General features: G+C 38.4%; 1 protein-coding gene across 3 annotated transcripts in view; it reads left to right on the top strand.

Moving 5' to 3' along the window:
* dym (dymeclin) overlaps positions 1–13,631 on the top strand; it is a 48,516-nt gene that overhangs the window by 24,821 nt on the left and 10,064 nt on the right. For all 3 annotated transcript variants that reach the window (XM_028026022.1, XM_028026020.1, XM_028026021.1), the window contains exon 15: positions 11,052–11,234. In XM_028026022.1, coding sequence (XP_027881823.1) covers positions 11,052–11,234 — 183 coding nt within the window. The remainder of the gene's footprint in view (positions 1–11,051; positions 11,235–13,631) is intronic.

Raw genomic sequence — 13,631 nt, 5'->3', positions numbered from 1 at the left:
TTGTTTTAGCCTTTCAGTGAGTATTACATGAAACACTTGTTTTCATTATATAAAAAGAACACCACAGATTTCAATTCCACTGTTATATTCATCTTGTTGTCTTTTATTCAAAACACAATGTTGTCTCAGGGGCACTTTACAAAATAAACAGATTTTAGTGAAATATGTTGTACAGTCACTTCAGTTCAAACATAAAGATGGATTAAAATTAAATTTCGTATATTCCAGTTTATTCCTAATTGCAAAACAACGCAGTTAAGTTATTAGTCATGTTAGGAGCAAACTGCATCATAGTCCCATTCCCTAAAGAAAGGATGATCTGAAAGGAGCAATAGGAAAGGAAAAAAAAGAAATCATTATCAGCGAAGTTTCATGTTATATTAGGAATAACAGAACAAATTCAAATATATTCAAATAATATTTTTTTGCAACAGCAGAAACTTTTAGTAAAATCATCAAGATCCTACAAAGTTTTATAAGTTTCATTGTTGAGGAATATTTATATGGAACAATTGACAGTCTGCCTTAAGGCTACAAGACATGCAAATTTGAGACATTTGTGTTTTGGCTCATAAACGTTTTGATTATTTCCAAGATCTAAAACAAATGCAAAGCTATTTTTGATAATGTCAAAGAAATAGGATTGTAGAAAAAATATGTAGCGGATTATTTTTGTTTGTCTTTTTATGTGTGGAATGTTCCAAAATTAATTTAAACGACTTTGTTTATAACTGTTGTGGACTAATATTCTTCTTGTTGATATAAGATTTCTATGAAACTTCATGCATAATGTTTCTTATATGAGCAGTTGTAATTAGCTCAAGCTCTGAATGAGGCTTATCACTGGTTTGGCAGATGTGACACATGACGGAAGCTCCCCTTGTCTCATTATACCAGCTCCTTTGTTTCCTCCATCCCAGGGCTCTTCTCATCTTCTGCTAGTGGTTGTGACGGCGTAATTGAAAACAGACGCCTCTGGAGTTGTTCACAAAGCCACGCCTAAACTTGAGAGGTGTGGAAGTTTAGGGAACTACAGAGGGAGATAAAGGAGGTCAAAATGTGAGGAGAAAAGAACAATTGAAACAGGAGAAGCTGGCAGGCGGTGCAGAGAGGAAGGGATTGGAGGAGGGTTCAGGGTGGGTGTAAATGTGTTTTTGTGACAGGCATCTGGAAACAATGTAATTTGGCCGAGTCTGGCTCTGCAGAGAGAACTAATGTTTGTTTAATGTGGGTTTGTCCTGGACATGTAATTGCTCTCTTTACGAGGGAGAGTCTGAGAGGAGGATATGAAAAAAAACATCATGAAACGCTCTAAGCTTTGGCTTAAAGCTGCGCGCTTTATGCTCGTCTCCTAACGTCTTGGTCTCTGTCTCTTACATATACACACTGAATACACCCCTGTCTCTCTGAATGTGTTGGTGCCGCTGCATCTGGTTAGCATCAGGGAAGACAGAGTGAAGGGTTTAAGGCCTCTTGAGGCCCCCGGGTAACATCATAGAGGGTCTCGGTCAAAGCAGAGGATCTCTCATGGCCCCCCGTTGAATCGCAGAACGAGCTTGCACATACAAGCAAACATTAAAAGAAAGATGTACCCTCTGTGTTGGATTGAATTGCATTGTGTTTCTGTTTATGCTCCCAGCCAGTCATAATGGTTGTCTTACTTCTCTGCCTCTTAGTCTGTTTACTGCTGCACATTTCTGGGAAGGATCCTGCAAGCACACACACACGCTTACGGACCCACACACGCAAACACACACTGCCAGCAGCCCCATGGACCACCCAGCCTATGTGTTTATGTGTCCCGGTTGAGTCACAATCTGTGATCTTTTTTTAATAGCCAGAGTTGACGCATGCATTAGCTTTGTGGCACCAGTCCACTTGTTTAAGGGGAACAGCAGAGCCAGAGGATTTATCAACAGATAATAAACATTATGCCTTCTGTTTATTGTCAAAGCTTTTAGGATTCTGCCACTTTTCTACGAGGATATGCAGTTATTTTTGCAAAAGCCATTTTCCTTGCATTAAAGCTGCTGTAGTTTATAGTTGAGTCGAAATTGTTTTGGTGAACTTTGTCATTCAGACAAAGATACGGAGGAGTAGTTTTCATCGTAAAAGAGGGCATGTTTGTGCATTTGTAATAGCCTTCAACATTTGTTTGTCAGAATTTGTGTGTAATTTACCACAAAAGGGCATTTGACTCAAATACTTACAACAGTAACGTCACTGACTGGTACAGTACCTTAGTCATAGCTTGATGCCCCTACATGTCACGAACATTTAACAGATTTAGTTGCACTGTTTTTGTTTAAAAAAAAAAAAAAGGTACAATGAGTACTTCTCTCATCTAAACTAATGTCGATTGCCCCATCAATGAAGCTTGAATGTAAAAAAGAAAAAAAAAACAACTTTCCATGACTAACTCACAAGTTTGACTCTTGTACAGTGGATGTCCAATATTTGGGGTTAGGGACAACAACCAACCATGAATAGCTAAAATCCACGAATGATTGATATTCCCCTTTAAAACAAACTTAACACTGCCTATTTTAACAGTTCAAATACCCAACATACCTCAATATGCATTAATACAAGCAGTGGAAACTATTTTAGCACTACTGCAGAAGATCATATCTAGAGGCTTTCTTATCTCCACTCTTGGGCGTTCAGCAAAGTGGCACCAAGGAAAATAAATTGTGATCCTGGATTAGCTGTTTTTCAAATGCCAGCCATTAACCTATCAAGTTGCATTTTACTGAGGTATTTCAGCCTCGCAAGTGGCATTTTCTATCAAATATTTTAGATATGCTCTGCAAAAAGGCATATTTTCCGCAAATAATTAGGAGTTGCGTTCCACAGACAAATCTGAGAAATACTCAATTGTGAAATAGGTGGGACTGCACGGTATATTTTCTTCTCTGTCTGAGACTATTGAAGTTTATAGCACCGCTTTCCAGAGTCCACATGCATTTTATCTCATTCTCCAAGGCTATGGAAGATGTTTAATGCATAGTGTGCAAGGAAGGGGTCAGCATTAACCATCATAAATCGTTTAGCTGGAAGGAACAGCAGATTGATTGCAATAGGAATGTTACATTGCCCTGTCACATTTCTTACTGCCTTTTAATGTAGAGTCCATCCTTCTATCAGTCAATGAATTAACCACACCACTGAGTCTTTAGTGCATACACAGAGAGCTTCTGGACATTCTGAATGAAATACCTTGAAGACAGAGAATGTAAAAGAGTTACAGGCTATGTACACTAATTATCTAAGAGTACCTGGTTCCCATTTGGTTTTAAAAAATAAAAAAGAATTATTTCTACCTGCATTTCAGTTCAAAATTATACATACAGACTTGCATACAAATTTCTTTAACCTCAATCAAGAAACTTGCTTCTCATAAATCACATTTGAGTTTTAAAAACTAAATCTATTTGTATTTATGTTGTACTAAAAAAATGACATGTCAAAAATTATTTACACCATTCTCAACCATCAATTTAAAAATCTTGGATTGCAGCAATCACATTCTCCTTACTTGGTAATTTATCTTCATTGATGAGTTGTATAGTTTTTGAGGTTGGAAGGCCTCTCTTCCAGCACCCCAATCCATGGGTGTCAACCTCCTTAAGACTTGAGGGTTTTGCAAATTTTAAATGCATTTCTGCTCTATCAGAGCAGCTTTAGACGGCTGAATTAACTCAATTCATATAACAGTTTGATATAACATCAAACTGCAGACATCCAGTTAATAAACCATTCATTTGATTTAGTTGTGTTAAACCAAGGAACCATTTACATCATGAACACCCCTACACAAAAACACTTTTTTTTGTACTCAGCTTTCACTGTTGGCCATTTGAAGGCCACTTCTCCCTTTAAAACTTTGCTGTTGAGACTTTTTATGAAATAGTCAAAGTCTGATATTCAAACTCTAGTAAAATCAAAATATCCTGTCCTTTCTATCTCAGAAGTCTTGTTTTTGTAGTTCTCATTAAGGCAGTGAGCAACGGAGCTAACCTACTTTGCTCATCACCTGCTTATTTTAATTAAAAATATATCCCTCCTCCTCCTACCGTCTCTTGTCTGGCTCTCTACATCTATTCCTGAGCAGTGGGGGAGCCATGCCTGCAGACAGCATGTTGGGTTCCAATGATTATCTCCTTCCAAACGATAATTAGAGCAGCCCTGCTGTGCCCTGGTCTTTTTCAGGACTGAGGCACAGCAAACAGAGCACAGCATCTGTCTGATCAATTAGCACTGCCCACTTTTCTCCCAGAGTTCTCCTGCAGCGGCCGGTGTCATCCCTCTTATCTTTAACCCCACTGCTGTTTTTTTTTCTTCTTCCATCATCCAAGTCTCAACCAACTAGATGACACCTACAAAGTGATAATGAGGTCTCACACTGTTAATGGGCTCAAACTTTTCTTCTCAGACAGTGACGCAGAGCCTGTCCTGAACAGATCCTAGACCTAGAACGGTCCAGTGTGGTGCTGCTGCTGCTGCTGTTGCAGCCGAGGCTGTTGTTTCAGACGCCGTCGCTTGCCTCATTCTCAGTGTTTGTGCAACAAAAGAAGTTTTGTGCATTGTGTGTGAGACTAGAGGATAATGAGAGGCTGACCTGGGCACAGTGCTTCACAAAATGGTGCGATTATGACGTAGCTGTTAGACCATAATGCATGTCAGACAATGACCCATTTAAAAAAAACTTTCAAACAGGGCAGCCGGCTGCTGCTCAGTCAGTCTGACCCTCTCTGGTTGTCCATGTGGCATTTCTTTTCCCTCTCTCCTCGTTTTTATTTATCTTTTGCCTTCAAACTTCATTTTGTTTTTAAGCTGCATCCTACTTCACAACAAACTACTTTTTGGTACTAATTTGGAAAGAGGATACATTTTGACTCATCTCTGTGTCTCTTCTCCCACTATCTCTGTTTGTGTCAGTCTTAGTCAGTGTTCTTTCCTAATATGTCTGCTTTATCTGCCCTGCAACAGCTTGCAATGAGTGTGGCCAACCAGGGATTCTCTAAGCTATTGGTTTAATGATGCCAGCTCCTGCTTTACAGGGATTTGCATGTCTGTCTGTAAACACTCTGTCCTCATGCACAAGGATTCCCAGGCAAACATGTACTGCCAGCTTAGAAAACACACACTGATGTTGACCACATCCGTTACCTTGTCGTTGCAATTATTAGATGTTTCGCAAATGGTCAAAACCATCTGGAGAGGTGTTAGGCAAACACATGCGGATGGACTCATCCTTCCTGGTAGCATCTGTAGACTTGGTGAAACGAGTAAAACAGGACCGGATCAATGAGAGATGCATTTCTAAGGGCTATTTTACTCTGACTCTGCAACTGAGTTGGAAACCAAGGAATGTCAGGGAAGGACAAATAATGAAAAGGAGAAAGAGACGAAGAGAAACTGAAAGAGATGTCAGGTGTCCTCTGGTCCTTTCAGGATATGCATTATTTTGGGGGCGTGGAGAGTGTAAAAACAAGTGCACAAGAACAGATTGGAAAGTTGGAGAGGAGAAGGAGGAGCAACCAGCGTATTTAAATCCTGTCTGGGTTTCAAGTAGACCACGGACCTCTTAATCTTATCCTCTTGACAAACACGCACGCAGGGCCAGGCAGACGTCTAGCTAGCCTATTTTCATGTGACCTGAATTCCCCAGTGTGGCATTTTTTCCCCTGCCAGACTAATCTCATTAAGCTGGGTGCTGAGCTGGAGAACAAATACACCAGGCATTCCTCACTCCTACTCTTGCCTTCCTCTGCTGCTTTTGTCTCCTCCTCGTCGCGTTCGTTCCGTCTCCATCAGTTCCCCCCACCCCTCGTCTTGTACGTTCCCATTTTGGTCGCTGTCTTCATTTCTTCTGCCTCCTCTTCCTCCTACTCGGTTGTCTCCCATATGTGTGCCTGCTTTCTGTCTAATTATGGCCTGCCACTGCAGAACAGAGGAGAGCAGGTCTAGCTAGGCAGCGGTGTAGATGAGGGAGAGCCACCTCTGCCTCCAGACATACAATCAGTCCTTATTATGGCTGGCTGTCCTGCCTTCTCCCTGCCTCCTCATGTCTAGCATGTGAAGCCTTCAAACACCTTCACAGGCTTTTGGAAATCAATGCAATACATTATTGCATCTGTGTTGCAAGCCTAATTCACAGTCTATGCACAACTGAATGCTGTTATTTACAATTATCCTAATCCCCTGGCTACTTATGAAAGGCTGATTGTGTGTGTGATGTTGTGGGGTAGAGGGGGAAGCCACACTGCAAGCCAACTTATTTATAAGATAAGGACTAGTTTTCAAGCAGGGCGTACAAGATGGAATAAAAAATGCTACCACATGCTGCTCTGTTACAGATGGATAACCCAGATTGGACGGAATCTCGGCTTCCCATCGGTTTGTTGCGGCAGTCTTGCCAGGTTCCTGTTTTGAATGTGCTATCGCCAAAGCCATAGTCAAAACAGGTCATCAGAACAATAATGTTTTCTGTTCAAATCAAACCTTGACTGTAGGTCATAGGTTTGAAATGCTGCAGGCGGCGCACGGAGATCTTTTGAGACTTTTTAAATGGAAGCACGCATGAGACGAAAATGTCATTATTCTGAATGCGATTTTAATAGAGTTGCAAGACTTCCAGAAGAGGTCAAGCACAAACTTATCCTCTAAAGTTATAGAAAAGATGACTTTGACTTCAATCTAAATAAAAGAAAATTAATAAATAGGGAAAAGATGTCAGCTTAAATATGTTTGCTGGCTGAGTACTGTCAAAAAGCTCTTAGAGTTAATAAGTTACAATAAATTGTAGCTTTCAACATCTCTGTGTAGACCACTGGATATTTGGGCTAGAAAGTCTGCTTCAGCATATTATTCTAGATCAAATAAAGGAGACAATTTCCAGAACAGAAAAGGTGTTCATCGATGTTCAATCATTTCCTGTTTGATTGATTTCTCTCATTTCTGAGCTCCTCTTACATCATGAGTTGGTTAGAAGTTGAATATTAATTTTCCCTAGTATATTGGGTTCCTACTCACTCTCAAAAAGTCTTGAATTTCATCTCTTCAATTTCCAGACCAGTATCAAAAAAATATTTTAATGTCCAAATGTATTTTTCTTCCTTTCCTGCCTTATGTTCCTTCCTTCCAGTTTCTGCTTTCTCCTGGTGCCAGATTCATAATAAACTTTGGCATGTTAAATTTTACAACAAGGCTAAAGGACTGAGGTGTGGTAATGTCAGTAAATTGATGCACACACACACTATTGGAAAATTCTTCATCTATACGAATTTCACAGTAGATTGCACTATTAGTCAGTCAGTTTATGTGTTTCTTAGGGTCAATGATATTTTTGCATGCAACAACAGATACTGAATTATACGGTATGCCTATTGTATGCTTTTTCCTTTTCTTTCAGATCTACTTGACTCTTAATCTTGTTTACATTAGCAGCACACTCCTGGTACTTAACCATGTAACAGCCTTTACAGTAGTTCATTTCACTAGAGATCCAGGATGATCACAGAAACCTGTCACATATTGTGTTGCTCTGTGTTTAGTCAGCCATTAGACCGATTTCATGAAAAAGACACTGCATTAGGCTAAGCTGCTTACAATGTTCTTGACTCCTGTGATCTTTTAGTCTGTGTTTTCTCCTCTCAGCCTCGTCTTGGCTGCTGAGCTGCAAGCCTTTTAACTCTAAACGGCCCAAGATGCAATATGTGCTGATTTCAGTTTTAGGCTACTATTGCTGAATGTTGAAGTTGTTCTCGGGTGTATGAACAAGAATGTGAACAATGAATAAATATTTAAGATAAATAAAATATGAATAGTTCAAAACATTGATAAGTATTTTCCACATTGTTTATTTTATTTACATCTCATTGTCAAACATGCTCACTGTTACCAAACATGGGCATCATTGTCAGAGGACAAACCATATATTTTTCAAGCATAAGGTTAGGTTTGGAGAATTTATTTTTCACCTTAAGCAAGACGTGTGCCAAAGAGCAGATAGCGTTGTTAACTGAGCAGCATAAAAACATGACATGAACTGACCCATTAACGTTTCGGAACCATAAGAGATGCATTCATTCACTTGAACTTTGTTGCTATTCAGACATTAACTTGGTTGAATTTCACCTGAGTCAGATCTTTTGAAGTTATTTCCACAGACATTGTCTGTTTGAACTTTACTGTGTAGCTTAACAGATGCAGTGAGACAGAGGTAAAAACCTGTTTGAATTACAGAGCGTCAGCACACGTACCCTGAAGTTTTCAACTGAAACAAAACTCCTCAGGGCTCGCTGGCAGCTATCAGCCACTTTAATGTGTACCTATTGCTCCATAATTATCATCTAACACTCTCGGTAGAGCGACATTTTAGAATACATTGATCAAAAAGGGTAGAATCATCTCCACAAAACAACCAAAACAAATTATGTTCTCACAGAGAACAATCGCCTTTTGATTAGTTGATCAAATTATGACTAGTGAGGGAGAATGCCAACAGGATGTTTATTTAATCAACTTAAATAATTCCAAACTTAATGGAAGGCACTGGCCATTAACTTGATTTACTCTAATTATTATTTGAATCATCTCACCTCATTCTTTTAGATGTTTTGCTTTTTATTAAAACATCATTAGATTTTGGATGGACCAGACCAAATTTTTCTATTTATCTTATTGTGTGTTTTAGTTTCATCATTTCGTAGTAACTTTCATATATGTTCCAGGGGATAAAACCCAATTTTACATTCCATATATTCCTGTCTCTTCTCTTTGGGCCCCATGTTGGGACTGTGAGACGTGCTTTGTTTATCCCAGCCAATTAATAACCTTTGAAAACCTTTAGATCTATTCTGAAGACGGTTAGAATAGATCTGGCAAATTTCAGAATAGAGACTTGATTTTTAATATGAAATCTATGATGGTGACATTTGGGCTTCAGGCTTTGTTTCAGCTTTGAGGCATTATTTTCCAAGTTGTCATATGAAGATAAAGCAAACCAGTTTTGTTGGATTTAGATTTTTTTTTCTTCTGGATGACATAATTATTTTCGCTGAAACCTTTTGGATTGTTTCTACAACGGTTGTCGTATTTGTGGAAATCCTCTATCTTCCCCTGAACTTTGACAGTTCATAGCCATCTGTTTTTTACTTTTTGTTTGTGCCACCATGATCATGGCAGACGGGACCTTATCTAGTCATGGTGGCGTCTGTCTGGCTTGTAGACACATTGTTATGAATACAGTAACTAAAGGATGAGATATAATCTTTATTCCCCGAGCCAAAGGTTCTTCTTTTAGAGCAGATTGGTTCATGTGGGTAAACAGCTTGCTAAGATTTCTATTGATGATTGAAGTATTTTCTCAGACGTTCCTTTTTTTAAAGCTACTTTGAAACATTGCTATTGGACTTAAAAACTGATGGTCTTTATTAAGCTGTACATTTCGGTTTAAATGCTCAAATTATTTGAGCAAATGCTGGCTTTGTTAGAGTTACAATAAGCAAAATAGACAATTCTTGTACTTGTTGAGTGTTTTGCATTGACAGGTATTTCTTCCTTTCTAAAGAACTGCTCAGTGTATATTGCCTTGGATAGAGTTTACAAATCCTCATACATTTGGCCTTGTTAGTTTTGTTTTTTAGTAAATTTAAAGAAAATGAATCAAGAATAACCCCTTCATGACAAAAATAGCAGTCACCTGGTACTTTGCAGATCTAACCCAAACATCTTTCTCAATATGTAAATGTGTCTGCAGTTAACAATACTTCCTGGCCCTCATAAGTTGCTGCACTTGTGTTGTAAACTAAAAATTATGACCCAACATAACAAATTGTCTGTTGAAACGGGGGGGAAAGATTACGATACTGTTCTAAGAATGTTAATCAACACGAAGTGTGGTAAAACATGTTTGTTTCCAATCAGACGTGTCAGAATGTGAGACGAGTTCAAACAAACAAGATGATTAAATGAAAAACAAATACAGACAGGTAAAGGAAGGAGTCAGACCGGAGGCATACCATGAAAATAGGAAATGCACAATAAAAGAAGGAGAACCAGAGCAACTCAACCACAAGGAAATGAGTAAAAGAAGTGGGGTTTACATTAGGGGAAAAAAATCACTGAAGACTGCAATAATAGATGAAATGGATCATTATTCTATAATCTTACGAAAACAGCTGGAAAAGTCTATTTGATAACATTTGGAGGAACCTTGAATATGTCTGGTACATTTATAAACTAAGAAAAGTTTCAAAAACAAATTGATTTCATGCCTCTGAGTGCAAGCTTTTAAATCAGTGGAAGGACAGACTTGTATGGCAGAGGTTCACTGCCCTTTATGTCTTAGATTTTTTCCCTGCCCTCCTTTGCTTTGAATAAGTTCTGTTCAAGCTAGAAAACATTTAAAACAGGCAGTGGAGAGGCAGTGTGGACCACCGTTTATATTGTACATTGCTTTTGTTGCCAATAGTGGTTTGATTAACACAACTATTTTTACCTCCTGACATACTGTTAATATCCGAGTTCTGGTTTCTGAAAAACAAAATGCTGCTTAATAATGACTGTCTCTATCTTCAGTTGTCGGATGCGTTGTTTCTTCTAGCTTCATCCTTCTTCTTGAACTCCTCAGTTGTCTTGATTTTTGGCTGTGAGCCTGCTTTGCTTGAGGAACTTTGTAAATAATCCCTCTGAGTCATCCACTTAGCTCCATGCTTTTTCTTCTCTTGTTCTCACCAGCCTCTCCTCCGTCACTGTCATCCATCATTAGTGACACTTCTCAGTCCCCCATGGGAAAGTCTACCATGTCGTGACCTGTGGCTTATAAGATCACCTCTCTGTCCCTGCCCAAGACTCATCTTACTTCTAAGCTGACATTCCTCCGTCTTTATCTTCATCCCTTGTTCCCTCCTTCTGCCATTTTCCTCCACCTTTTCTCACCCACCCTTCACCAGGAGGCAACGGTTTAAAGATGCAATAATAAGTAAAACCACTGTAATGTGAAGCCAATTAACCTTTACATCCTCCCTATTTCCCCCCCCAAGGCGCAGGACCTGAATGTGATTGAGGAGGTGATCCGCATGATGCTGGAAATCATCAACTCCTGCCTCTGCAACTCCCTGCACCATAATCCCAACCTGGTGTATGCGCTGCTTTACAAGAGGGAGCTCTTTGAGCAGTTCAGGTCCCACCCATCCTTCCAGGACATCATGCAGAACCTTGACACGGTCAGTTACTGAAAACGAACAGTGTCTGATTTGTTGTAAGATTTTTGGCTCATCTAACTAACATTTATTTTAATAATTGATTATTCTATCAGTTATTCTGATGATTGAGTAAAAGATTCTGCAAATTTTTCTTAAAACCATTTGAGCCTTTTTTATATACAATATTAGAAATGCATGACAGATAGAAATAAACAATTAAATTTGTGTTTAAATAAGAAAAACATTTTACTATCTAAAACGCAGTAGCATTCGTTTAGGATGCACTTGGTCATCCTTTAGGATGCAGCTAAAAAAATACTTCTAACATCAGCATGTGAAAATCTCAGCCCTTTCTGCTTGACTTAACATTTGACATTAACCAATTAATGATTGCATAGCAAAGGTTGCTTAATATTAGATTTTCTTGACTGAATTTGAACCAGGTGAAGCAAAAACTATGCCACTTGAGGAGTTTTGGATAGAACATACTCAAAGAAGGGTTATGTTTTTTTTTTCTCTTTGATGCAAAATGAATATATTTTTGTACAGTTTTGGCTTTATTACTACTCTCAGTATGTTGTCCTTCCAGCAAATTACCTTTTTTGAGTCTGTTTACTCCAATTAACGATTAATTGATTACTAAATTAGCTAATGATAATTTCAAAAATGCCAATGAAATACATTAATATGAACTATGTTACTGTGACAAAATGTGAAAAAGTTCAAGAGGCACATGTATATAGGTTTAAGGAGCTGTGAATGAAGGCTGTAGATTTGTCTTCTGTGTCCTAACCTGCAAACTGTATGGGTAACATGAAGCCTACAGCATGTGAAACACCCTGAATTAATCAGTCCTTGTGTTTTGAGAGGCTTTGTCTCTTAAAAATTATTGAGTGTGGGTGAATAAAAATAAAGAACATAATCCAGTGCTGTGTTTTATATCTGTGGCAGCCATCTAGGCAAGGAAGTAAAGCTTTTTGCTCTATCTGCATGTGGTTGCTGCATGCATCACCCTGGGGTTTGCTGTTATCCATAAGTATGAGGGAAGCATGTCTGCTAGGAACCCTTGGTTCAGACCACTTCCCTCAGGCTATTCTCTGAAGCTTTCCTCGTGCTTGCAAATTCATGTGTGCTAGCATGAGATCCAGGATGAGAGGCTACTTCTTTGCTATTCTAAATTAAGCCCATATGAGAGACCTTCAGAGTTAATGAAAAGATTAGTATTAGATTGAGACGCACACTACACTCATCCTGCAGTAGTGTTGAATTTTATAAAGCAACTGTTGAGCATAAGCAGAGAAAATGTTGCCTGTGGAGCTTTTTTTTATGCTCTTTGTGACAAAGAGGCGGCATAAAAAGAAGGATTTTTTTTTTTTAATTTTCAAACATTTCCTCAGAGGACATCCAGCCCAGCAGTAGAAACACAAAATATGCTTTCCTCAATTTCCTGCTCTAGTGTAAACCCAAAGGACATCAAATAATTTAAGCACTGCTGCTGGGCTTTTTCTAAGTTAGATTTTTTTTTAAAAATTGCTGAAATCATGTGTTGAATTTGAATCAGATCCCATTTAACTAAAACAGCATTCATTCAGTTTTGAATTTTGCCTTTTAACCTCTTATTTTTGACTTTTCCCAGCTACTGTTATTTATTATTTGGTGCCAAATACATATTCTGTAGTCCTGGACAGTGTGGAAACATTTTTGTTCATGAACCCGTAGATGAAGTATGACTTAACTGTGTCATCTTTTTATTACTAAATTGATTATGTTATTAGTTTCATTATTTTGTTAAGGAAGCAGGATTGTCATTCAGTCGTGGTTCATTGTAAGGTCATGTATGTCACTGTTTCAGTAGGACAGACCTACAAGAAAGCAGTAGTACACATGCATTATATTACTAGCGCTACACATGCAAGATTGGCCACTTCATCAAGTGAAGTATCAGATTTCTCTCTACAACATGACACACTGTACAGACAATTTACAGCTTGGTGTCCTGGCGGTGTGATAAATACGTCTTCAAGGCTTCTCAATTAGGAAAACACAATAAACAACATTTAATTTAATTGTGTTTGTGTGTTTTGTGGCATGAAAAGTATTGACAAGAAAAATTAGAGTAATAACTAGTGAACAGTGCTTCCATGAAGATATTATTGCCTTGATGTTTAGATATCAAGGCAATAATTGATGAAGATCTGTCTCCCGGAGGAGACAGATCTTTTAAAGCTGTGGCGCCTCGCCTCTGGAATGAGCTACCTTGTACCATTCGATCTCTGGATTGTATAGACATTTTAGGAAACAACTTAAGACCCACTTTTTTAAACTTGCTTTTTAGCTTAATACTTTTAATTTATTTTATTTTTTTTTTTTTTTACACTTTGTGCAGCACTTTGTGACCCTGGTCTGTGAAAAGCGCTA

Source organism: Xiphophorus couchianus, chromosome 8 (assembly GCF_001444195.1).
Source record: "Xiphophorus couchianus chromosome 8, X_couchianus-1.0, whole genome shotgun sequence".
NCBI classification, from domain to species: domain Eukaryota; kingdom Metazoa; phylum Chordata; class Actinopteri; order Cyprinodontiformes; family Poeciliidae; genus Xiphophorus; species Xiphophorus couchianus.
This window is presented reverse-complemented; position numbering and strand designations above follow the sequence as displayed.